The 26,639-nt window shown below is 39.9% G+C and overlaps 1 protein-coding gene and 1 long non-coding RNA gene across 4 annotated transcripts in view; one reads left to right on the top strand and one right to left on the bottom strand.

Moving 5' to 3' along the window:
- Positions 1-768: 768 nt before the first annotated feature.
- LOC148156278 (uncharacterized) lies at positions 769-3,730 on the bottom strand. 2 transcript variants are annotated; one of them, XR_015764929.1, is made up of 3 exons: positions 2,149-3,730; positions 1,707-1,819; positions 769-1,067 (listed from the first exon to the last, which is right to left on the bottom strand). It is a non-coding gene; the product is annotated as an uncharacterized LOC148156278 (long non-coding RNA). The 2 variants fall into 2 exon arrangements; XR_015764928.1 differs by having other exon boundaries at positions 769-1,819.
- Positions 3,731-20,128: 16,398 nt separating this feature from the next.
- LOC106911046 (uncharacterized) overlaps positions 20,129-26,639 on the top strand; it is a 307,017-nt gene continuing 300,506 nt past the window's right edge. Inside the window, exons 1-4 of one of the 2 annotated variants that reach the window (XM_088011167.1) lie at positions 20,129-20,218; positions 20,932-21,063; positions 21,217-21,336; positions 24,870-24,983. In XM_088011167.1, the coding sequence (XP_087867293.1) occupies positions 20,975-21,063; positions 21,217-21,336; positions 24,870-24,983 (323 nt within the window). In that variant the 5' untranslated portion in view covers positions 20,129-20,218; positions 20,932-20,974. The remainder of the gene's footprint in view (positions 20,219-20,931; positions 21,064-21,216; positions 21,337-24,869; positions 24,984-26,639) is intronic. The other variant, XM_088011168.1, reaches the window with a different exon arrangement.

The raw sequence follows: 26,639 nt of genomic DNA, 5'->3' as shown, positions 1-26,639 counted from the left end.
ACAAATAAACTTAAAATTAAATCGTTCATTTGATAATTTAAAAACATTTTAGGAGGGGTTTTTGTAGTACAATTGGAACAGAAGTTAAAGTAAACAAGATTTGTGGAATGATTAGAAAGACGGGAGGAATTACAAGGGCTTGTTTTCTTGTTTTCTACCTATAATTAAAGATAATCAGTGTAAACCTATAACGAAGAAATAAAAAGCACAGATGTTTGCTAGGTCCTTTGTGAAAGTGCAAAGTTCCCAAAAATTATCAAATGAATAATTATCGTGGAGATTGAAAATGATTGAGGATAATACCCAGATAGCACAGAATGATTGAAACAACATTGAATCAACGTTGAACGCTGACATTGAAACATTGAAAGTGGTCGGTGACTTGTGTGTTGAATCAACGTTAGGGTTTCAACCATTACTGACATTATATCAATGTTGATTCAACCATCATCTGTATGTCAACTTGTATGCATATTTGTGTTATTACATTGAATCAACATTGATTCAACCATCATCTGAACATGGATCTGCATGCAGATTTGTGTTGATTCTACATTGAATCAATGTTGATTCAACACTCTTTACTGTGGATCTATACGCAGATTTGGGTTGTTTTATATTGAATGAAAGCTAAGGATTTATGTACATTTTAGGTCTGATAGGTCTACATCATAACATGCCACTAAAAGTTTCTTCACTGGTGTTAAACACTATTATTGGCAGATGATGCGTAAACTGTGTACAAAAGTTTAAAAATGACAACATGGGTTTGATATAACATTTTATTTAAGAAAAGAGGGACAGATCTTTAAACATATTTGATTCCTTTTTGACTGTCAAAACAACAGTATGTTGTCCACAGAAGAACAGAGTCCATGAAGTTAAGCTTTGTACTGTATGAAGTAGGGAAACAGTACAAGTTGTGGTAACCCCAGTTTGACTCTGGTTGGCGTCACTTTGATTCCTTGTGATGTCTTCCTCTCATTCTGGCGCATAATGAAGCCACTTCTTGACAGTTTTGCTGCAGTCCTCAAGAGTCATCTTTCGGTCAAACTGCAGAGCAACAGCTGAAAAAAATAAAAGTGAGGAAGGTGCCGGTTAGAAATATGATAAACATTTGAAAAGTTCTGAAACACAATGAAAGATTAAACACTGTACTGGTTACAGGTCTGAGAACAAATACAAACCATATAGTTCCCCATGTACACTCACTGTTAAATTAATATCTTAATCTTTCATTAATATTTATCTTAATGTTTACATATACAACTGCATTTACCCATCAAGCTGCAGTATAGTGTAGGATTTATGATATTGATATTAAATCAATATTTAAAATAAAGGGCTGTTTATCAGAAAACCTAACAATAAAACTCAGGGAGGATCAGGTTTATTTAACACACCAGAGACAAATAAATCGAACAAAAGGTGATTTATAGTGTAGTTGGAAAAATTATAATTTATACAGAATAAACTTCCATCAAATAGCTGGTTCAATCTTCCATCAACTACAAATATTTCCAAATAAGTTGATTAAATTCCTTAAAAAGTGTCTATATGCTAATAAAGATCCCACACAAGTAACAATAGTCCAGTTCAATTTAACCAGTTACCAATCCAAGGATCAACAGACTGAATCAGTCATTAGCAGGTTTAGTTCAGTGTTTCACCTGCCTTACATGTTAAGTGTTTCCCTTCTGCCTCACCTGGATTGAATCTGTGGATGATTAACAACCTTCTGCACTTCTTGATGGCTGCAGACGGTCATGTAATCATCCAACTCAGCTGTTCTGGTACAGAGGCTCATTTAAGCACGACCCTAAGCATATCGTAATAAAAAGTTAAAAACAAGTGATTACTATCACAACAATTTAAAGCCCACCTGGAGCAGCCAGCCTTACACTTCCTTGTCCACCACATGTTCTCCCAGACCAAACAATAGGCCCCGCCCTATTTTAAAAACTCAAATCCCACAAAATCTCACAGGATTTCATACTTAGGCCTGGAGTGGTGGGTAGGATGAAAATAATACAAAAGGAGACATGACCTCAATTATTAAAAATATCCATAGGATTACTATGGGCACAAAACAATGCCCTTATTTTTCAATAAACACATTTAAGATCAAAGTAATATTGAAAAACTTACCATAAAAGTGCTCAGCGGAGAATTCAATTCAGAAGCCGGTAGCAAACAAGCCAGCAGCAAAGTGGCTTTTTGGTTGGGACAAACCACAAGTGTAAAATCGGGGAGGTGGACTGTACAACTCCTAGTACAGACTTGTAGATGTTTTTGTGTCAACACATTATGCACAGTCAGTAATGCTATTTACAGACAAGAAAATGTACAGAAAGGAATCACAACCCACTGTTCTCAACATGTAGTGCTTAATTTGAAACATGATTAACCTCCACCTAGTAATAAAATGTTCTGACCCAGAGCTCAAGGAGGGGGAGGGAAGAAGGGATGAGAGGGGGTAAAGAGGAGAAGGTTGGGAGGAGCGGCTGGGTGGGGGAGGTTTGGGAGGGAGTAGGGGGAGATGAGGAGGTAATGAGGGCTGCAATAAACTGCCCAGATTGCACACAATGGTAAATAAACGTTGAATTATAGTCAGAATGGTTGATTTTTGGTTGAGGTCAACAACTGATGGTTGATCAACCATCAAACAACCATCCACCTCCAGCCAAGTAACCAATGTTGAAACTGTGTCATTGAGTCAATGTTGTTTTGTGGTTGAAATCTAATGAATGAAATGCTAATGTCTGATCAACGACTGATCAATGTTGAATCAATGTTGAATCAATGTCAGCTCTTTTGCCACACCCCTTCCCCTCCTCTCCTCCTCATCAGAGCTCTGGGTCAGAGCATTTTATTAGTGAGTGGGGGGTATTACATTCTAAATTAACCTCTGTAAAGGATAGTGGGTGAAGATTCATTTCTGTACATTTTCTTTCTTTTTCATAAAAAAGTCCTACTGACCATTTGTGTGTGATATATTGACACAAAAACATCTACAACTTACTACAAGGAGTAAGGAGTGGAGCGGTCCACCCCCACCATTTACATGAGTGGGATGTCCCAAACACACAGCCACTTCGCTGTTGGCTTGTTGGCAAAAGATGTTAATTCAATGTTGAATTGCCATCATGTGCAATCTGGGCAGGCGCAGAGCTATGGGGGGGGCTTAAATATCTGATTATAGACTGAGAAAGTCTACCGCCTGTTGAGAAAGGTCTATTTAATGTTAAAGTTACTTTCCCTCAATGGAATATATACTAGTCAGTCCCAGTGACCGTTTCACTCACGGTTTAGCCGATGTGTTTCCTGGGTAAAGATCAACCAAAAAACGCAGACCAACCTCCCCGCCCCTCGCTCAACAGTTTCTGGTAGCGCAGGCGATAAACGTCAGGGGCCTGGTGATTCGTTAGGGGTCCGGTAATTAGCCCCGCCCCCCGGCCCAACGCTGACTTGTTCCGCTAGTGACTCTGGGTACAGAACGGAATCACAACTCAGTGTTGTCAACACATAGTGCTTAAGTTAAAAGGTGATTAACCCTCACCTAAAAGGGGTTGTGCTGTGGTGGCGCAGGGGTTAAGCACAAACCACAATCAAGGACTCAGTCCTCAACACAGCTGTCACAGGTTCAATTCCTGACCTTGGCAACCTTTGCTGCATTACCCCCCTTCTCTCAGTACCCACCTTCCTGTCAATTAACTATCAAATAAAGCCCACTAGAGCCAAAAAAGATCTTTTAAAATGAAAAACCCTCACTTAAAATTAAAGTTGTTTCACCCGATTGAGGGGTAGATGGGCCCAGGTGGGGGGGAAAAGGGTGTGTGTGTCTTTGGCAGGTGAAGGGGAATGGGTTGGGCGTTTGAATGGCAGGTGGTGTAAACTGACCTGTGTGTTTTCAGTTCAGCAAAACCCTGTTAATCAGATGTCAATTAAAATCATGTGTGCTGAATTGGGGAAATGCCTAAAACTTGCAGGGCCTGGAGGACCGGTGCTGAAACACACTGGATTCGATGTTGGCATTTCAATCAATGGACGTTAATTGGCTAGAATTGAATGGTTGTTTGATGGTTGATCCAGCTTCTGTCGTTGACCTGAACCATACATGCAGCCTCTGTGATCATAATTCAACATTGAATTAAAATCTTTTCCAACAAGCCAATGTAGCGGTTGGGAACAGGAAGTCAGAACCACACCGGAATCAGGATAATTTTATTCCTGTTCAAAACAAGAACATTTTAAAACAGCAGCTCCTGGGCTCCGGATTCTCTACAAACACCCTCTCCCCAGCACAGCTTGGCGCGAACTGACACAGAAATGCATTAAACAAAACCAAAATTCTGAGGTTCACTAATAAAATAAATCTACAGTCATACAATTAAAATAAAACCTAAACAGAAATAATCTGCCCTATAATTACAATTTTCCACCATAACATAGAAATATGCTAAATAGATTAATTTCACATCCAAATAAAATTTGAAACAACACACATACCTGTTCAAAACAAGAACATTTTAAACAAAGCAGCTCCTGGGCTCTGGATTCTCCACAAACACCCTAACCAACCAAAAGGAAAAGAAAAATAAATTAAAAAAATAACCACGTTGATACAGAAAACTTGATGGGTGTCACCAATGTGGGAGACAAATGCCCAGCATAGTGCTGCGCTAAACATGAACAGTTAAACAACAATATATATAACATGTGAGTTTACAACATATATTTTTAGAACATTTTCAATATTTTAATACACAAATGAAAGACAACTCTGTACACTTACCTCTCCCCAGCGCAGCTTGACATGAACTGAGGAGGGCAGGGGGAACACACAGGATATAATGCAAAAACAGGAAGTAAGAAAGTAAAAGCTTCCCCACCAAAATAAAGTACAATTAAAAAACAAAAGAAAACAAATATTCATAGATTAGGATGGCTTTTTACACACTAGGAACCAGTGTTGTGTTCAAGACCACCTAACCCGAGACCAAGACAAGACCAAGACCAGAGTGTATCGAGACCGAGACAAGACCAAGACTTTTGGGGTCCGAGACCAAGTCAAGATCAAGACCGAGGAAAGTCGAGACCGAGTCAAGACCAAGACCAGCGGCCCGCGCTACATGACACAATAAAATGTAAAATATCATCGAAATTGCTTCTCAAAATAATCTGAAAGATCCATATTACCATAAAACACCTAGATATTAAATACTTAATACATTTTACCAATATTAAATATTCCATTTATGTGCTAAAAAGTGTGATGGTCTCGTGCCATCCCTAAAAACATAACGCCCTGGGCATTTGCCCATATTGCTCATATAAGAAACCACCACTGTTGCACCATTAAACATAGCAATTGAGGCAATGCCCTGACGGTAAATAACGCTCAACCATGAACACTGACCAAGGAGCAACAAGCAAGAAGTAACCAAACAGAAGGCGCTCACCGTGACTGTTTTCACTCTCATTCCCACTTCATGAAGCCAGGTAGTCTGACACCATGGCAGACATTACAGCTGCTGCCACTTTGAACAAAAACAATCAAAGAGCAATGTGCATGCTCTGCGTGCTCTTTCGTTCTTGTGTTTTAGTTATTTGTTAATTTAAATTTTAACGTACATAATACAATAAAATAATGATGCAGTGTACACAGAGCATTACAAGAACAAAGAACGGGTGTTCTGTCAGGTCAGATCACGGTGTTCTGTCAGATCAGCATACGTTGTCAGATCGTCGTACGCTTAGCTCAGATATGCATACGCTGTCATTACCATATGATTTTATTTAATCAGCAACATAGAATCATGACGTAGATCATCATACACTTGGTTATTAACAGTTGTATGGCATCCAGCTGCAGCCAGACCTGCTTTAAACACACTTTGAAACCATGACAACGCATGTATATCCATCTAGTTATCACATTATGTCATATTATAAACAATTTAATTACTTATTTTCGTCATAACTTGTTGCGTATACTGACAACTACACTGACGGTCAGACTTAATGTGCATGCGCTGGCATGGTACTCACTTCATGTATGCTATTCTGACAGCGTATGGCTATGTGATAGAACACCGGCTATATCTGTCAGACACGTCATTACCATAAGATTTCATTTAATCAACAACATAGAATCATGACGTAGATCGTCATACACTTTGTTATTAACAGTTGTATGGCATCCTGACTTAGCGGTTAAGTGAGTTTTACACGGGCGTGTGTTGTAGCTGACTCCAGCTGCAGCCAGACCTGCTTTAAATACACTTTGAAACCATGACAACACATGTATATCTATATAGTTATCATTGAAAACAATTTAATTACTTATGTTCATCATAACTTGCTGCGTATGGTGAACTGACAACTCCTCTGACGGTCGGATTTCTTAGTGCTTAATGCATGTATGCTATTCTGACAGTGTATGGTAATCTGATAGAACAACGGCTCTCAGTGAGTGACACTCCAGTCCTATCTAATAAGTAAAGAGCCGTGGAGAAGAATCGACTGTTTCTGAATGTCACCTAACTATATTGCAGACTTTTGGACATAGCGTTGTCCCATATATGCGACAAGTCAGTCAACACCTCCGCACAATAATTCAGCACAGTGAGTGATAACATTTTTCATCACAATGCTTATGTGTCTCTGTACAGCTAGCTTTGCTAACATCACGTCAACGGAGCTTACCTTCTTTGAGCTACTTTTCTAAGTGACGAAAATAGTTAGACGTTGTCCCCACCGTCTGTGAAAGCGAAGCGCTGCTGAGTTAGCTGTGGCCATCGGATTTCTTACTATTTATGCAGCGATATTCCATTACTGACGATTAGACAAACATTTTCTGCCGCTGAGAGGAAACAACTGCGCATGTCCTGGAGCGCCGTGCGTGAGTGAAAGGTGGGGAGGGTGGGGGGAGTAACAGAAACACGTAGTTGCTTGGATTTTAATCGGTGCGTTTTGCATCCACTGAAAACAAAGACGTTAACAAATAAAGTGGACAGAATGCTGTACGTTTAGTGATATTTTCACAGTTGCGGTCTTGACTGGTCTTGAAATAAAATGCCGAGTCCTCAGCGCCCGAGACCGAGACAAGACCGAGACCAAATGCGGTCGAGTCCGAGACGAGACCGAGACCATCAAAAAATGGTCTTAAGACCGGTCTTAAGACCAAGACCAACTTCGAGTACCACAACACTGCTAGGAACCAAAAATGAAAGCAAAATAAAACAGAAATAATATATAACAGACATGTCAATTCAAAGAAAATTAGTTTTGAGAAGGTTCATAAAGAAAAATAAAATAAATGAATAAAATTAACTCTGCTACACCAACAGCGAAGCAGCTGTGTGTTTGGGACATCCCACTCATGTAAACGGTGGGGGTGGACCGCTCCACTCCTTGTAGTAAGTTGTAGATGTTTTTGTGTCAATATATCACACTCACACAGTCAGTGAGAATTGTTATGAACAGGTAAAAAAATGTACAGAAAGGAATCACCACCGACTATCCTCTACAGTGCTTAATTTAAATGTGATAACCCCCGCTCAGTAATAAAATGCTCTGACCCAGAGCTCTGATGAGGAGGAGAGGAGGGGAAGGGGTGCGGCAATACCTCTGACATTGATTCAATATTGATCAGATGTTGATCAGACATCGGCATTTCAGTCATTAGATTTCAACGACAAAACAACATTGATTCAATGACACAGTTTCAACATTGGTTACTTGGCTAGAGGTGGATGGTTGTTTGATGGTTGATCCACCGTCATTTGTCGTCTTCAACCAAAAATCAACAATTCTATTTTTCAACGTTGATTTAACATCATGTGCTATCTGGGAAATTAGTTATGTAATTTAAAAAAGTTAAAAAAAAAATAATAATTTATTTTTTAAAAAGAAATCATTACAATTCCAAAAGTTTTGATTACAATTTTATTTTACTTAACTGAGGTTAGTTTATTTTTTCCCATTGAATAATTGGGGAAAAAATATAACTCCATACTCTGCGAACCAGACCCTAAACTTAAAATCTGGGTTGAGTTTTTTTCCCCTTCATTAATGACACACATTATATCTATCATGGTAATTCAGGGCGAGTTATTTTTAATTCTAAATGAATGTCCTTGTTGGACTATTATTTAAGTGCTATTCTCCTTTAAGATACATTTACCTAACGCCAGAATAAATGCAATGTAAATTATGCAGCAAAGGAAATTAGAAGATCGGACATGTATCCATTATGGAGATGATCAGTTTTGGACGGGCGATGTGCCTTGTACGCAGGGAAGAAGCTTTTTAGTTATCTAGCTTTGCTAGCAAAGTCGTAGCTACCAGCTAGCTAGTAGCACATCAACAGCAGCCTAATGTCTGTATGATAAAAATACTGAATCGATAGATAAGAACAGTTTCTCCTCACCTGGCTGTCTCCTCCCACTCAGTAGTTCTTCAGAGAAAGGCAGACGCAGAGGCCTGTCAGTGTCTGTTGTATTTCATTACCTCTCTGCTTAAACCGCGACTCCAATACTACAACGTTTTCCGTCATCTGACAAGTAGCAAGTCTACTCCACTTTATTCACTAAAAACATTTTTAATATATATAATTCACCAAAAACTGATCTGTAATCTGGAACGTTCGCTATGCTGAGCTAGTTAGCCGCCTTATCTCACTGCGCGAGAGACAACTGAGTCATGTGTCACGGGCAAAAGGTCAAAGGTAACAAGGTGACTGGAAAGCTTATTATGTTGTACAAAAAAAATAAATAAATAAAATAATTTTAGTACCTGTTATTATGTGTCAGAAGAGGGCTTTGAAAATAATAATACCAACAAAAAAATAAAAATAAAAAAATAACCAAAAGGGCACTTTGGGGCAAGGAGCAAAAAGGGCAGGTGCTCAAGCACCCCCTGCACGTGCCTGGAAGCGAGGTCCTGCATCGCTAGAAATAAAAGCCCCCCTAATTCAAAGTATCAACGCGCTAAAAGTTTATTTTTCTCAACAAGAATGAGTGGGGATAAAAATAAGAAGGGTCGAGTTCAGCCTCGGAGCTCAGAATACGACACGAAAGCAAAGCTTGCGGAACACACCCAGTCGTGGAAGGAGAGAAGATGGCGAATGAGGCCTTGCCTGCTACAATTAGCTCATTGAGAAAGGTGGTGGGTGAAGTAATGGCAGAGGGCCTATTGAATGAGCTGACAACCGAAATAAATCAACAGGTTAGTGCCGCTATTAACAAGACCGAGGAGATGGGTGAGCGTCTTGGAGAAATGGAAAAGAGCATGGCAGAGAAAGAGAGTTGCTATCGTCCAGCTGCTAAATGACCAGAAATTACTTTGGGAAAAGATCACGGATGTGGAAGGACGCTCACGCCGGAACAATTTACGGGTATATGGCATCCCTGAAAATGCGGAAGGCACCTCAATGCAGAGGTACGTGGAAAACATGCTTAAAACTGAACTCGGTGACAGTTTGGACTTAGGCAGTGAGAAGAATCTGGGGATAGAAAGAGCCCACAGAGCGCTGGGTGCGCAGCCTCCACCGAGTACCCCACCTCGGTCCACGGTAGTACGCTTCCTGAAATTTTATATATAAATATATATATACATATATACAAGAAGCCAATCAGAAAGCGTGGTGACGTAAGAACAGAGGGGAATCCCAAACAGCTGACATATCGCGCAACTGAGTCCGGTGGATATCGGAGATGATATGTGGAAATGTTTATTATATGTAAAGATCATTATTATATATGATAATATAATAATCATATATAATAATGATTATATATGATTATATATCATAATATATGATACATATTATATATTAAAAATGAATGTTTATTCATTTTTAACTGAATAAACATTCAGTTAAAAATGTTAACTATGAAAAAACATAACTCACCTCCAAATCATAGTGCAGCAAATAGAGCGGCTGCTCCCGCTGTCTTTTATCCACCGCCTTTTCTTTTTGTTACGTCTTTAAACTGTCACTATGTTTCTACGTCGTCATCCGTGTTTGGTTATTCTAAATTCCCGCTATGTTGGGGGTTTTGTCCATTTTCTTCTGGAATTGGGATGTTCATAACTGGAATCGGTTCGTGTTGCTCCTGCCTTGTGGCTGAACACGAACCGATCGAACCTGTTGTACTTTTATCAGCTCTGTGGTCACAGAGGTTTGGAGAATCGGCCGACAATCCTTAAATCTTTCCGTCTAAACCAGACTTAAGACTCACAAGCTCTACTCATCTCCTCTCGCCCACTGCCCAAAGCTCTTCGACTGTGGTCAACATGGTAACGTTTATATATCCCTTCAAAATAAGATACAGATGCGCCACAATAACAAACATTTTACTCTCATGAAAATTTTAACTCACTATGACTAACGGAGCCCTGAGCTTGTTTCTCTGCAACGAGACGGTCCCATCTGGGAGTGATGGAGACAATGACACCCGAAGTGTTGCTTATATCCACAGCCTGCTTGGTCTCTACGTGGCGAAGCAGTTTGAAGATTCATTGCCTCATTAGCTGCCGGTCGCCGCATGTTACACAGAGCGGCTTGTAATGTTTGACTCACCTACCGGTCCGGGATAAATCCATCCTCCTGTCTCTTCTCTGGGCCTTTCCCCCTTTGCAAAGAAACTTTCCAAAGACATCTGATCTGTTTCTTACTCATTTTGCTGCTTGTGGGCTCAATGTTGGTGCGTAAGTAACCAAGAGCATCTGGTTAAAGGATTTTCAAAATAAAAGATCCTCCAGACTCAAATAATACATAAAACGGAAATATTTTAATTATTTCTTGCGCGGCCCGGTACCAATTGGTCCACGGACCGGGGGTTTGGGACCACTGATCTACAACAGTGCGGAGGAGGCTGCGCTGGACCTGAGAAGACGTGGATTCATGGTGGGACCGGTGTCTGCAAACAGATCCAAAGCCATCACAGCGGAGACAATCAATCTTCTGCCAATGGATATAGTGGGATCACGACGCGCTGGGAGCGCACCTGGCCTGCGAGAGAGCACACGGGAAAAGCTAAAGGCGTTTCAGCGGCCAGGCAGAGAGGACGTCGCTATGGATGAATAATCTTCCTCAACAACACTAAAGACACACTTGAGCACTTCACAGCGAGAGCTTCTGGACAGCTGGCTGGTACCATTCGGAGCGTCAAGGGGTGGCCGTCTCTGCACATGAGTATGGTGAGGGCTGTGACTCCCCTTCATAACAGGAGTGATGAAGATTTGATGCAGGTGACTCTTAAATTAACCTTTTCAGTTTCCTTTCTTCAAGTAGGCAACTAAGCAGCGGCCCCACTAGTGGCAGTTTCCCCTTCATTAAGAGGAATAAAGGATCCTCTTATTTGGAAGACCTGTTCGTCGTTATGTCAAGTTCTGTTATGTATTTCTGTTCTTTGTGTTCTGAGGGCTAGGAGTGTTGTTATACAGGTAGAAAAAAACATGTTCGTGTTTAAATGATATGCAGTACTACAATATACAGACTTTCAATGTGAATGGTATAAAAAAATCCAATTAAAAGAAGCAAGATCATTTCAAAGTTTAAACAAGAACAGGTTGGCATTGGGTTCTTGCAGGAAACACATTTGTCGAATGAAGAACATGAGAAAATAAAAAAAATGGGGTATAGAAAAACATATGCTTCTCACAGATCTGGGGAAAAAAAGAGGGGTAGCCATTCTAATACCATTGATTTTATTGCAGAACATAAAGATAAAGAAGGTAGATATGTGTTGTTAAAGGGGAAGCTGGAACAGGAAGAGGTCACCCTATGTAATATCTATGCCCCCCCTGGTAGTAGTATTGACTTCTTTAAGGAGGTATTTAGTCTTGTGGCTGCAGAAGTCAGTGGCACTTGTATATGTGCAGGTGATTTTAATTTACTCCTAAACCCAAAAATGGATACGACTAGCAGGGAATGAGGAAGGACTCGCGTAGAAAAGCAATTCAAGAAAATAATGCAAGAATTGGGACTCGCAGATACATGGAGATCTCTCCATAAATATGACCGTGAATTTACTTTTTACTCAACTAGACATAACGTATATACCAGAATTGATTATTTTTTTTATGTTCGATAAGGATCTTCACAGAGTGAAAGATCGTATAATAGGACAAAGAGACATCTCCGATCACTCTGGTTTAACTATGAAAATTAATTTAACTAGAAGCCCTAAAAACACGCTATGGAGGCTTAACACAAGTTTATTAAATCGCACGGAATTCAAAACAGAAATGGCAGAAGAGCTTAAAACTTATTTAGAATTCAACGATAATGGAACAATTAACCCTACAATTCTGTGGGATGCGGCTAAAGCATATATTAGGAGTAAAATAATTGCAAAATGTGCTAATTTAAAGAAGATCAGAGTGAAAAAACTAACAGACTTACAAGAAAATTTAAAAAGATTGGAGCAGCTGCATTCGATTAACAAAAGCCCTTTCTTACTGGAACAAATGAGGCCGGTTAAGCAGGAGATTCACACAATTTTAAATGAGGAAATTGAAAAAAACTTAAATATATGAGACAAAGGTATTATGAGGCAGGGCCTAAAGCTTCTAAGGTGCTTTCATGGAGGCTCGGGAAATAACAGGTGGAAAACACAATCTATAAAGTTCGGAACCCAAGAACTAACAAGATAACTAGTAAACATGAAGAAATTCAGAGTTCATTTGAAGGGTACTATGCAGCTCTGTACACACAGCCGGACAAAATGGATAATCAAACAATTCAAAAATTTCTTAACTCTTTGGATCTTCCATCTATAGGAAAAAACCAAAATGACAAGTTAATGGCAGAAATATCAGCTGAGGAAGTTGACCGAGGAATATCCAATCTTAAGACCAAAAAAATCACCGGGCTGAGATGGGTTCCCTCCGGAGTGGTATGAGGCCATGAGGGAATCTGTTCTCCCACTATTGAAGGCCTCCTTTAACTACACCCTGGGAGGGGACGCTCTTCCCCATCATGGCAAGAGGCGTTTATATCGGTCATACCAAAGGTGGGGAAGGACAAAACGGATCCTAAAGGGTATAGACCAATTAGTGTATTAAATGTAGTACCTTAAACCACTCTATGAGAAAAAACTAAAATGGTGGGTGCTTGGGTTCGACATCAATGAGGTACACCATTATGTAGGCAATACCACTGACCTGGTTTGTAACAAATATGACCCAGAGAAATGGAAATTCAGGCAAAATTACTCAGCTTCACTTTATTAACTACAGTGACAGGGAACCCTCACTGTTAATTACCAGTTGAACTGTAAGCTGTGAACACTTTAAAGATTTAGGGAAAACAAAACAAAAAAACAAAACAAAAAACAACATATACTTTTCACATAAGGCAGCACATAAGGCAGGCCAACTAAACAGTTAATGTTCACAAGCAATGTCCAAGCTAGTATATCGTCCTGAACAGTCAGTTCTACTCACGACCTTCAAATGGTGGTGGGAAAATGGGAAAAAACCGGAGAAAACCCAACGTTGCAGGCCTGTGACCAACGAGGCGTAGATGTTGAAATCCCAGAGGGAGGACGAAGGAAAGAAACAATTTGAGAGCGTTGCAATTCGGAGAAAACATAGGAAACGCTGAGATGCCTCCCTCCTCTCCACTTCGCAGGGGCTCAACGGCATAGACATAATATAAGGGTAGACGCCGCATTGGCTGCTCCGGCGCAGGAAATACGGCGGCCATCTTAGAGCGGTATAAACTCCTACTTTCCTCAATCAAAACAATAGACGATGCCTCAGCTCTGAGGGATATTATTGTTCGGATCTATGGATTATTGATGTGAGGGCTCCACAGACAGCATTTCACAAGTAAGATGGACATATTATTGTGTATATATTGTGATTATATTATATATTAGAATATTACTTTACTGTATTTATGTCCACCGGCGAGATACCAGCTAATATTAGCTGGTATCTCGCCTAGCTGGTATCTGAACCCGGTGTAATACGGGTTCAGCCCCGCTATGAAGACTAACTGAGATTCTGTACATCTAAAAATATTAATTATTCTCTAACATTGACTTAGATTATATGACACAAGAGCATTAGAAATGAAACAATATAACACATATTATAAAACTTATGTGTTATAACATTCACCAGCAAAGTTTACACAGGTGGTAAAGACTATTATTTATATGTAATTCTTTCACTAGTAAGATACATCCCAAATCTTCCGTTTTTGTTTTGAAAGTTTCATAAAGACACGATGTGAGGAAGAAGAGGGAGAAATCTATAAAGAGAGACGAATTCACTGCAGCAGGATGGATCTCATCAGATTTTGGACTTAATCTCAACTGCTGAATCTCTGAAGCTAGAAGTCGGCAAAAAATAAAAAAAAAAAAAAAAAAAATATATATATATATATATATATATTTTTTTTTATTTTATAAAAAAAATTATATTTATATATATATATATATATATATATATATAAACATATATATATATATAAACATATATATATATATATATATATATATATATATATATATATATATATATAATTCAGTATTAATTATTTATTTGTGCCATTATGAATCTTTATTTGTGTTGTATAGTTATTTAAATATGTATTGATATTACTAAATAATTTATTAAATAAATTATGAACGGCTGTGTGCTTTGTAATATGCTCTTTATACATCAATATCAGAATATTCCATTCCTATTCTATTGTTTTAGCCACTAAGCATATTTAAATACTTAAATAACTTAAATAACATACTTAAATAATACAATTGTTTATAAATGTAGCTTTGATAGCTGTTTGAATAAGGTTTCCAGTAACAAAAAAGCGTGTTATGATCGATTAAATGCGCTGATCCGTCACTGTGCCTGTTAAACACATAGGACCGAGTAGAGTGGTATACCGCTCCAAGATGGCCGCCCTAAATCTCGTCAGCGACAATAGGCGACAGCGGGGCATGAGGCGTCTATCCTTATATTATGTCTATGCTCAACGGCTGCCGCAGGATCGTGGCGCTAAAGCGTTAGCCCACTTAGCTTAGCCCGAAGTCCGTCGCGACCACTTGCTCCGGTCCCCTCTTGGCTCGTCCCTCCAGCGTCAACTGAACTCCTTCAACTTTCCCGACTTCCGTGCCCTCTCGTCCTGTTGTCCCTTTGTCTCTCCTTTTCGTCTGTCTTTTTCCCTTTCTTATTTATTCCTCTTTTTTTCTCTCCTCGTCCGCCTCCGTTCTCCACCCTTACCACACTTCCCCTTTCTCCCGCCTTCTCCTCCTCTCCACCAATCCCCAGTCCCGCACCGGACAAACTGTCCCCACTGCCAATGAAAATGGTGAGATCAGAAAATGCGCAGTGCAGCTTACGTCACACTGCTTCTTTCAGTTACAATATTTACACAATAGCTCACTAACAAACAATAGTTTTAATCATCAAATAAGGTAATTACTCAATAGTGACCTTTATATTAAGGTCACTATTGAGGTGAAGGAAAATACCAATGTATTTCTTTCAGAAAGAAGAATACTAAACACTTAGTTGTTCACCAATGTATGTTTGAGTAAACAATAATTTACTTTTAATACACTTGTATCTTATTTTGAACTATGTAAAATTAACCTTAACAAATAGTAACTACCATAACCTCAGTTTATCACTGGGCTACATAAATATAGACTATAAATTATATGCTGCAATATTAGCTAAGAGATTAAGTACCCTGATTCCTTTTCTGATAGATGAGGACCAGACAGGTTTCATTGGTAATAGACAAACACATGATAGTATAAGAAGGGCTGTCCATGTTATTGATCATATAACTAAAGAAAAATCAAGTGCAGTCCTTCTCAGCTTAGATGCCGAGAAGGCATATGATACTGTAGGGTGGGAGTTTTTGTTTCAAGTAATGGAAGAGATTTGGGTTCTGTGATAGATTTATTCAATGTATAAAAAATGTGTATTCCTCACCAAAAGCAAGAATTAAAATCAATGGAGGTCTCTCGAATCAAATAACTCTACAACGAGGATGTAGGCAGGGATGTCCTTTAAGCCCACTACTCTTTAACCTTTTTATCGAACCACTGGCTCAGGTTATTAGAGAAGAGGATGGGTTGGAGGGGGTGACAATAGGGAATGTGGAAAACAAAATATGCTTGTATGCGGATGATGTTTTAGTAGTAATTAAAAACCCTGAATCTGGTATTCCATTGCTTATGAACATCCTGGAAACATATGGCAGACTCTCAGGTTATAAACTCAACATACAAAAAACCCCCAATTTCTGACCCTTCATTTTGTTCCATCAAAACAGTTAATAAATTAACAATTTAATTGGCACCAATTACAAATAGAATACTTGGACGTTATACTAACAAAAAATTTGGCTCAATTATATGAGGTTAATTACAAACGAATAAATAAGAAAATATATGAGGACCTGGACAGGTGGAGCCTGCTCCCCCTTGACGTTGGCAGCAGAATCCGAACAATAAAGATAAATGTTCTTCCAAGATTATTGTACATATTTACAGCACTTCCAGTAGAGGTTCCAGCAAAACAATTTAGGGAGTGGGATAAGCATTTTTCAAGGTTTATATGGAGCAACAAAAGGCCAAGAGTAAGATACTCGACCCTGGAGCTGACTGGGGATCGGGGAGGGTATGGGTCTGCCTTTCCTAGTGGATTATTACCTGTCTGCCCAGATTAGACCTCTGGTGTGCTGGTGTAATCCAGCCTATGATGCTAAATGGAAGGACATAGAGCTTTCCTTGTTGGACGTCCCTATACAGTCTGTTCTGGGGTGCCCAGGTATACCAATTACAAAATCTGTGTTTGAGTTTCTCCTCGAAAAAGTGGGCAGAGGTAGTTAAAAATTTCAACCTCCATAAACAGATAGGAGTTTTGAGTTGGCCTGCGTACCACCCGCGCTTCCTCCCAGCATCGATATACCACAAATATAGAAGATGGGCAAAACAGGGAATCACTGCTTTCTGTAATATAATTAAAAACGGGGAGTTGGTCAAATTTGAGGATTTGTGCTGGACTTATGACATGGGCAGAGAAGATTTCTACCGTTATTTACAGGTCCGAAGTTTCTTCAGGAAAGAAATCAAAACTTATGACTTGGATGCAGAAGCAGGAATAGTACAAATATTTATGGATTCATATGCTGGTAAAAATACAAAAGGCACTATCGGCAAACTTTATAGAAATTTAGCATCTATGAATAAGAAATCAACTGACTATCAGACAATGATGGGAAAGGGAAGCAAATGTAATAATTTTACTTGAGGCCTGGCTGCAGATTTGGAGGAATACTCTGTTCACCACAAATTCATTAACATGGTGCGATTTCGGCTGGAAGAATCTAATCAGATTTTTATTACGCCAAAGCAGAAATCAAAGCTGGGTGATTCTCAGTTCTCTTGCTGGAGGAAGTGTGGTGTGGTCCCTGCAGACTGTTTTCATATATTTTGGGACTGTCCACAATTGAAAACCTTCTGGAAGGATGTTAATCGAGTAATCTATGAAATTCTGGGTATAACTTTAGCTCTTTCATTTTCTGCTATGTACCTTGGAATACTCCCGGAAGGACTTGATAATAAGGACACATACATGTTGAAGATATTTCTGATTGCAAGCAAGAAGGCAATTACTAAATGTTGGCTCCAACCTAGACCCCCTGCTCTGGAGCTTCTTGTGAATATCATAAACTTGCTATACAATATGGAAATATTGACATTTAAAATACGTCTCCAGAAGGAGAAAGGAGAGAAACTTTGGGGAAAATGGGATTATTTTATAAACAAAAGTGTGTAACAGTTGATGTTTGTGATTCTACATCTCTCGGACAGACACCTGGGAGCTATTGTCTGTATTTATTTTGTGTAATTTTATACAGTGAAATGTCTGCATTGTAATGGTCACCAGTATGACCAGCTCTACCTGCCCTAGCCCTCATGTTCTGAATGTATGTGTTGTTTAAAAACGACTAAAAATAAAGTAAAAAAAAGAAAAGAATACATCTCCAGGTAAAGATGGCATACGCTATATAATGATTGAACAGTTGTCAGATGGAGTAGTTTTAAAGTTATACAATAAATATGGGAACATGGTGAATTGCCCTCCAGTTGGAAACATTCAGTCGTTGTACCGATAGTAAAACCAGGTAAGGATAAGGTAGAGGTAAAAAGTTATAGGCCTATAGCCCTTATATCTAATTTACGTAAAATGATTGGAGAAATAACTTGGAGGTTAATATATGAAATGGAAAAAAGACGTATTTTTCTTACTGAGAAAAAGACGTCTAAAAACCCACTAAAACCACTTCCTATCAGAGTAGTTTTAGTAGTGGAAGGACAACTGCAGGTCTAATTTTTTGTTTAGAAAATTAAATAAAAAAGGCTCAGGTAAATAAAGAAATTCACTTAGCCACATTTTTTGATATTGAAAAAGTGTATGACATGCTTTGGAAGGATGGTTTATTAAGATGGATAAAATGGGAATAAGGGATAAAATGTTTAATTGCATTAAGGATTTTTTAAATAATAGAACGATAGAAGTAAGAGTTGGGGTAAATTATTCAACTATTTATGCTATACAAAACGGAACTCCACAAGGTAGTGCATGTAGTTCATTGCTTTTTAATGTAATGATTAATGATATTTTTAATAATATAAATTTTAGAGGGCTGCACAGTGGCACAGTTGGTAGAGCTGTTGCCTTGCAGCAAGAAGGTCCTGGGTTCAATTCCCAGCCAGGTCTTTCTGCATGGAGTTTGCATGTTCTCCCTGTGCATGGTGGGTTTTCTCCAGGTTCTCCAGTTTCCTCCCACAGTCCAAAAACATGACTGTCAGGTTAACTGGCCTCTCCAAATTGCCCCTAGGTGTGAGTGTGTGCATGGTTGTGTGTCTCTGTGGTGCCCTGCAACATACTGGTGACCTGTCCAGGGTGACCCCACCTCTCACCCAGAACATTAGCTGGAGAGGCACCAGCAACCCTCCTGATCCCACCAAGGGACAAGGGTGTAAAGAAAATGGATGGATGGATAGATTTTAGAATCAGTAAAGCTTTATTTGCAGATGATGGGGCATTATGGGTGAGAGGAGGCAATTAAAAATAGAATGCAATCAGCAACTGATGGGGTTGAAAGATGAATTGGGGTTTCATTTGTCTATAGAGAAAACACAAATAACCCTTTTCTTTGAAAAACATGTTAATCCTACAGTAGATCTTAGATTATATGGGCAAAAATTGAAGCAGGTAAATATAAGGACCTAGGTGTATGGTTTGATGTAAAACTTTCATTTAAGATTGTTATAGAATTTTTATTAAGGAATGAGAAGCTGTTTCAATAAGCAGAGAAAGATTTAAGTCTCAAAGGCAAAAGCGCTCGAAGACCCGTCTCACTGAGCGTGTTTATTATTAACACTTTGGTGCAAAGAAACTGATTGAAAATCGATTTCTTTTTACTGCATGTTTATGTCTGTTAAGGCTCAGATGGAACGGCACAGAAAGCAGCCCTTTAAACCATTCAGACACGAACACAATAGAGACACAATCAGATGACTTATTACCCGCGATAATAACTCAATAATCCATGGAAAAACCTTATAAGCTTGTATTAAAGCAGAAATTACGGCCACCATAAGAAAGGCTTACAGTATCAATTATGCCGCATGAACTGATCAGTAGATTATTGCGAGGGAACCCAAAACATTTTGCGAGGGGATGCAAAAGAAAAAAAATTCCCCATGTCCCCTGGAGGGCTCCGTATAGTTTTGATTAGTCAAAACTAAATTATAGATATCTTAAAAGTAAATAATGACTAGACAAAATTAAATTAAAAGATATCTTGAATTGTAATTTTGACTCGTCAAAATGAATTATTAATCTTACTAGTCAGAATGTAAATGCAGATATCTTAAATTACCATTCGGGATAGTTAAAATGTAGTTTTGTCTACTCAAAATGCATTTTTAGATATCTGGAATGTAATTATGGTCTTGTGAAGAATTTCTCACAAGAACTCTTAGTCAGACGAAACCGAATTTATGTTAAAACGGCTTGCCATAATAGGTCACATAATCAGTTACGCAACATCCGTCAAATTTAGTTTCGTTTTCACCTTTCTCTGCGTGGCTACAGTCCGGTTGATGTGTCTCTTATTTGTTGTTCAGATGTTCTTCTTCAACTCTTTGGATCGTTTAAACAAACTGTAAGTTTGATTTGTTCAATATTTAGACTTTATCTTCGGGAAATGTCCCGTTTTTCTTGCTCTCTGACATTTGGAGAAAATGTTCAATTCTGGTTTCAGCTCAAAGTTTAAACTCTCTGCTGTGTCAAGATGAATCTACAAGATTATTAGATTAATGTTGAACTGGAAACAGACATGATGAACAGTTGATGTTTCTTTGTTTTCTTCGTTGAACAAACTGCGTCATGTTTTTATTTCCTGGTATGAAAATGGTCTCCACCATAACAGTCAGACACAACAGGTTCCTTCTGCTTCCTTTCAAAATAAAATAGTAGTGTTGTAAAATGTTTGATTCAGTCAGGTTATTAAATAGTTACTTTTTGATGGAGCAGATAATCCAATTGTAGATATAATTAAAAATAGTTCCTGATATTTAATCAGAGTGTCAGTAATGTAGAGATTAATAATGAACTAAAATACTTCCTGATGTTCAGGTTGAATCAGTGAATGTAAATGTTGCTCCATGTCTCCATCTAGTGGACTGATAGTAGAAGTGCAGCAGCTGATGCAGCTTCCTCTGCCTCTCTGCTGTCTGACTGCATTCACCTGACACTGATATGAAGCAGAGAAGAAGAGCCAATCAGAGGAGGAGCAGCTGATCTTTTTCCAGCACTAATGATGTAAAGGATGATCAGAGTTGATGTGCAGATGAATGATGTGTGTTTCCTCTGCAGGTGAAGCTAGAAAGTGTGTGTGAGCTGATGTGAATTCAGCAGCATGGATCAGTGTGAGGACAGAGAGGAGGGAGTCCCTCCCTCTAAAACCACTCTGTGTGGGGAAGATGAGAGCCAGAGCAAAGGTCAGAGGTGAGGTCACCATCTCTAACTGTCCACAGCCCTTTTCACACAGCGTTCACTATATCAGGCCAAAACAGACGTGGTGATGAAGCTGCTGCTGCTCCTCTTTGCTGCTTCATCCAGACTGAACAGATTCACTTTTAATCATCATGTTTCTGTCAGGATCCATCAGAGACTCAGACCAGAACCAGAACTAGAACCCAGCTGTGTGTCCTTTAAGAGCGACAGGTCAAAGGATGCCATCATTAACTTTAAATCTCCTGGATCTCCACCATCAGAGAGGTGAGCTGTTTCTAACTGCTGATCTGTTTATCTGTCATTGTGGCCATGAGACGATACCAAGTTCTGTTGGGTTCTGTTGTCATGGGAACATGAGAGTAAAATTCAGGCAGTCAGGTTAGTTTCTTTTCATGTGTATTACATCAATGACAATAAAGTCCAGTTGGATCATTGGTACCGTAGCATTTAATGAAAGAACTTTAAAGTATGAAACAGGAGCGTGTAGGTCTACAATCTCTACCCAGAATTTCTACATGTCCATATATTTAACTGAAGTCTCAAAGCCTGGTCTCAGACCATTACTGAGCTAACAATTACTGGTGATGAATAACTGAAAATAATATATTTAACCAGAATCAACTAACCTTTCAGCTATAACCTCTAAAATCAAAAACAATGAAAAACATGCAGGTTAGTGTGCCTGGAGGACCAGGGTTGGGAAACACTGATCTAGTTAACAGGGGTCTCAAAATCTGATCTGATGTTTCCCTGAGATCCATTTCCTTGTTTCAGTCGGAAACTTCTCATAGAGAGGTCAAAGGTCACATGTAGGGTACCCCAAGGTTCAATCCTCGGATCCCTCCTATTCAATATTTATATGCTCCCACTGGCTCAGGTTAGATAGATAGATAGATAGCATTTATTGTCATTGAACAGAATTCGACGAAATTTCCATTGCAGCTCCCGTGCAAGAGGTCAAATATATACAGTATAAATAAGCAAACACACAATAATAGTAATAACAATATATACAACTAAATTAACTAAAAGCACTCAACCATACCAGAGAAGTAGCAGCAGGTCCAATTATGGCAAAGTACAGATAATGTAACAGTGCAAAGTGCAGAACAATATGGCTGTGTGGTGGAGGGGAATATATATGTGTGAATGCGAGGTTATGATATATGTTGGAGGGGGGGACGGCAGGGAGTAATGGCTCTGACGGCTGTGGGGAAGAAACTGTTTCTCAGTCTATTTGTTGTAGTCCGTATATTCCTGTACCGCTTGCCCGATGGCAGCGGCACGAACAGTCTGTGACCCGGGTGGCTGGAATCCATCGCTATGGATCCAGCTCTCTTCTTGACCCGGTCTGTGTGAATAGAGTCCAGGTCTGGGAGGGGGCATCCCACAATGCCTTGTGCTGTTCTCACCACCCGTGTCAGTTGTTTCCTCTCCAATGCTGTGCAGCTACCATACCACACAGTCATGTTGAGGCAGAGGATGCTCTCGATCATCGCCCTGTAAAAGTTCACGAGCAGCCGTGAGGAAAGTCCAGCCCGTCTCAGTTTCCTGAGGAAGAAGAGCCTTTGTTGTGCTTTCTTCACCAGGTGGGAGGTGTTTATGTTCCAGGAGAAGTCAGACGTGATGTGGAGGCCCAGGAACTTGATGTTGTCCACACGTTCCACCACTTCTCCATCTATGAGAAGGGGAGTGTGAGCCGTCCTCCTGGACCTTCTGTAATCCACAATGACCTCCTTGGTCTTCCCTGTGTTCAGCACCAAGTTGTTGGCTGAACACCACTGAGTGAGCTGCAGAATCTCATCTCTGTAGTGGGTCTCGTTGTTGTCTGAAATGAGACCCACTACTGTTGTGTCGTCCGCGTACTTCACGACTGTGTTGGTGGGGTGGATGGCCACGCAGTCGTGTGTAAACAGGGTGAAGAGAGCTGGGCTGAGCACACAGCCCTGCGGCGTGCCTGTGTTAAGGACCAGTGGGGACGATGTTGAGCCACTTATTTTCACCTGTTGGTGAGGAAGTCTCTGATCCAGTGACACAGTGAAGCGGGCAGCCCCACCTCAAGTAGCTTCAGCACCAGCTTGTCTGGAATGACGGTGTTAAATGCTGAGCTGAAGTCTACAAATAGCATCCTGACGTAGGTGTTGGGATGCTGCAGATGGGTCAGGGCTGTGTGCAGAGTGATGGAGACAGCATCCTCTGTTGACCGGTTCGCTCTGTAGGCGAACTGAAGGCTGTCCAGGTTTGTGGGGATGAAGTCTCTGATGTACCTCAGAAGAATCCTCTCAAAGCACTTCATGATCACCGGGGTCAGAGCGACGGGCCGGTAATCGTTCAGGCTGGTGATGGACCTCTTCTTCGGTACAGGGATGATGATGGAAGACTTGAGGCACTCAGGAACCATGGCGAGCTGTAGGGACAGATTGAAAATGTCCAGAAACACTCCTGCCAGCTGGTCGGCGCAGGTTTTCAGCGTCTGGCCTGACACCTTGTCCGGTCCTGGAGCTTTGTGAGTGTTGATCCTCCTCAGGGTAGACGTCACCTGATGCTTCTGTAAGACTAGGGGCTGGTGCTGCTCTTCCAGTTGGGGTAGATGTACGGCTTCTCTGCTGCCCGCCGTGTTATAACAGGAAATAAGATCAGCTACCATCACTATGCGGATGATACACAGCTCTACATCACGATGTCACCAGGTGACCTTTGACCCCATCCAATCACTGAAAAATCCAGCTGTTTACACTTGCTTTTGAAACATAATCAGCAATGACAATGCCACTTGACAATATGCAACGCTTTCAGTTGTTCACTGTGTGTTCTGTGACTTTATATTTTTGTTTTTAAGATGTAAAGCACTATAAAATGAAAAGTGTTATACAGATAAAATTTGATTGATTCATATGGCGCAGTTGGTAGAGCAGTTGCCTTGCAGTAAGAAGGTTCTGGGTTCGATTCCTGGCCCCGGGGTCTTTCTGCATGGAGTCTCCATGTTCTCCCTGTGCATGGTGGGTTTTCTCTGGGTGCTCCAGTTTCCTCCCATAGTCCAAAAACATGACTGTCGGGTTAATTGGTCTCTCTAAATTATCCCTAAGTGCCAGTTATGCAAATAATTATTGCCTATGAATAACTGAAAACAAAATATTTAACCAGAATCAACTCACTTTTCTTACGTCCTCTAAAATATGATTTGTAAAGAAAAAAGAAAAATGTTTATAAAAACATGTTTACATTGAATGTTATGTTGACATTTACATGGTATGTACACATTTAAATGTTTGAACCACAAACATTTAAATGTGTTTTATCCTTCTTTGCATAATTATTTTTCCTAAATGAAATGGTCTCAGTTATTTCATCCAATATTAATATCAACACACAAACAAAAAGGCAGAAGTGGATATTGTTTCTAGGTTGATATTTGGATCGTTCTCTAAATGTGACATTAGTTTAGTTTTCAGACAGATTAATGCTGAAAGATAAAAGTTTCTATGAATGAATTAATTTCATGATAACTAAAAAACATTGTTATTTTTAAACACAATCCCTTGGTAAGCCAACTGTATGTGTCGCACTTTGAGCTCATGTCATGGCATGCAGTGCCTTCTTTACATGCAGTACATGCAGACCACTAGGGCGTGCCGCTGAACCACAAGTGGTCCGGGGACTGCAGCTTGAGAAAGACTGATTTACATCATCTTGATCTGTCTGGTTCTTTTGTGTCTCACAACTCTTTATTTTACAATAAGTATCTTTTAAGCAAGATTCCATTAAAAAGTTTTTTGATAAGAGTTTTTTTTTTCCAGGATTTATCAAAGACTCAAACCAGAACTAGAACCCAGCTGTGTGTCCTTTAAGAGTGACAGGTCAAAGGATGCCATCATTAACTTTAAATCTCCTGGACCTCCACCATCATGGAGGTGAGCTGTTTCTAACTGCTGTAACTGATCTGTTTATATCCGTCATTGTGGCCATGTGACGATACCAAGTTCTGTTGGGTTCTGTTGTCATGGGAACATGAGAGTAAAATTCAGGCAGTCAGGTTAGTTTCTTTTCATGTGTATTACATCAATGACAAAGTCCAGTTGGATCATTGGTACCGTAGCATTTAATGAAAGAACTTTAAAGTATGAAACAGGAGCGTGTAGGTCTACAATCTCTACCCAGAATTTCTACATGTCCATATATTTAACTGAAGTCTCAAAGCCTGGTCTCAGACCATTACTGAGTTAACAATTACTGGTGATGAATAACTGAAAATAATATATTTAACCAGAATCAACTAACCTTTCAGCTATAACCTCTAAAATCAAAAACAATGAAAAACATGCAGGTTAGTGTGCCTGGAGGACCAGGGTTGGGAAACACTGATCTAGTTAACAGGGGTCTCAAAATCTGATCTGATGTTTCCCTGAGATCCATTTCCTTGTTTCAGTCGGAAACTTCTCATAGAGAGGTCAAAGGTCACATGTAGGGTACCCCAAGGTTCAATCCTCGGATCCCTCCTATTCAATATTTATATGCTCCCACTGGCTCAGGTTATAACAGGAAATAAGATCAGCTACCATCACTATGCGGATGATACACAGCTCTACATCACGATGTCACCAGGTGACCTTTGACCCCATCCAATCACTGAACAGATGCTTAGAACAGATAAATGTGTGGATGAGCCAAAACTTTCTCCAGCTGAACAGAAACAAAACTGAAGTTTAGGGCTGAAACGATTCCTCGAATGATTCGAGTACCTCGATTACTAAAATTCCCCGAGGAAAATTTACCTGCCTCGAAGCTTCGTTAATTTATGTTTTATTAGTTAGCGCACCGTGTTCCGGCCGGGACTTCATTTGCGTTGCGCGGAGCTCTCACTTCCGCCTCCGAGTTGTTGACAAAAGCTAAGTCTCAGCGGCATAAAGTCCAATCTTCAAGATTGGCCCGTGGGGATTTTATTGATTGATGATAATGCCCGACTTTTTATCGTTTTTGGGGAACCAATAAGCATCCTTAAAATGACTGGGGAATGCCTGGAGTACGGCAGCATTTCTCCTCCGGAGCTGCTGGTTGAAAGCGAACGGCGGGAAGAGCGCTGAGGTGAGCGGATAGCCTGAACAGGGCGGGCGGCTGAGTAGCTGATGCTTACCGTGTAAATGTAGCTTTACCGACGAACCGCACAATAAATTTCATATCCCGGTCTGAAGAAACGGGTGGCGGAGCGCATCGTACATGGCTGGTAGATGAGTTTCTGAGTGTGACCAGTGAAGGTGTCGTAAATGTCCCGTATTGCTTCCCCCCGTGTTCGTCCCCCGGTCTAACGGTTCGTCAGTCCGCTGGTCTATTTCCTCCCCTCCACCCCATGTTCGTTCATTCGCCCTCTCCTCCCACTCCAGGCGGCATTTCCCGTATTTTCAAACCCAAAGCGTGACAGGTTAGGTGGCAAGGTGAGTTTAATTAATCTATTAAACTCACTGAAGATGAATATATAAACTAAAAGCTGGATTGTAGACATTTTTATAAGCATATTTGTGAGCCTGCCTCTTTGTTATTAAATTCAATATAATTTCAGATTTTTCTATAAC

Source organism: Poecilia mexicana, unplaced genomic scaffold, assembly GCF_051168715.1.
Source record: "Poecilia mexicana isolate PSO_F unplaced genomic scaffold, ASM5116871v1 scaffold_12, whole genome shotgun sequence".
In the NCBI taxonomy this organism is placed as follows: Eukaryota; Metazoa; Chordata; class Actinopteri; order Cyprinodontiformes; family Poeciliidae; genus Poecilia; species Poecilia mexicana.
This window is presented reverse-complemented; position numbering and strand designations above follow the sequence as displayed.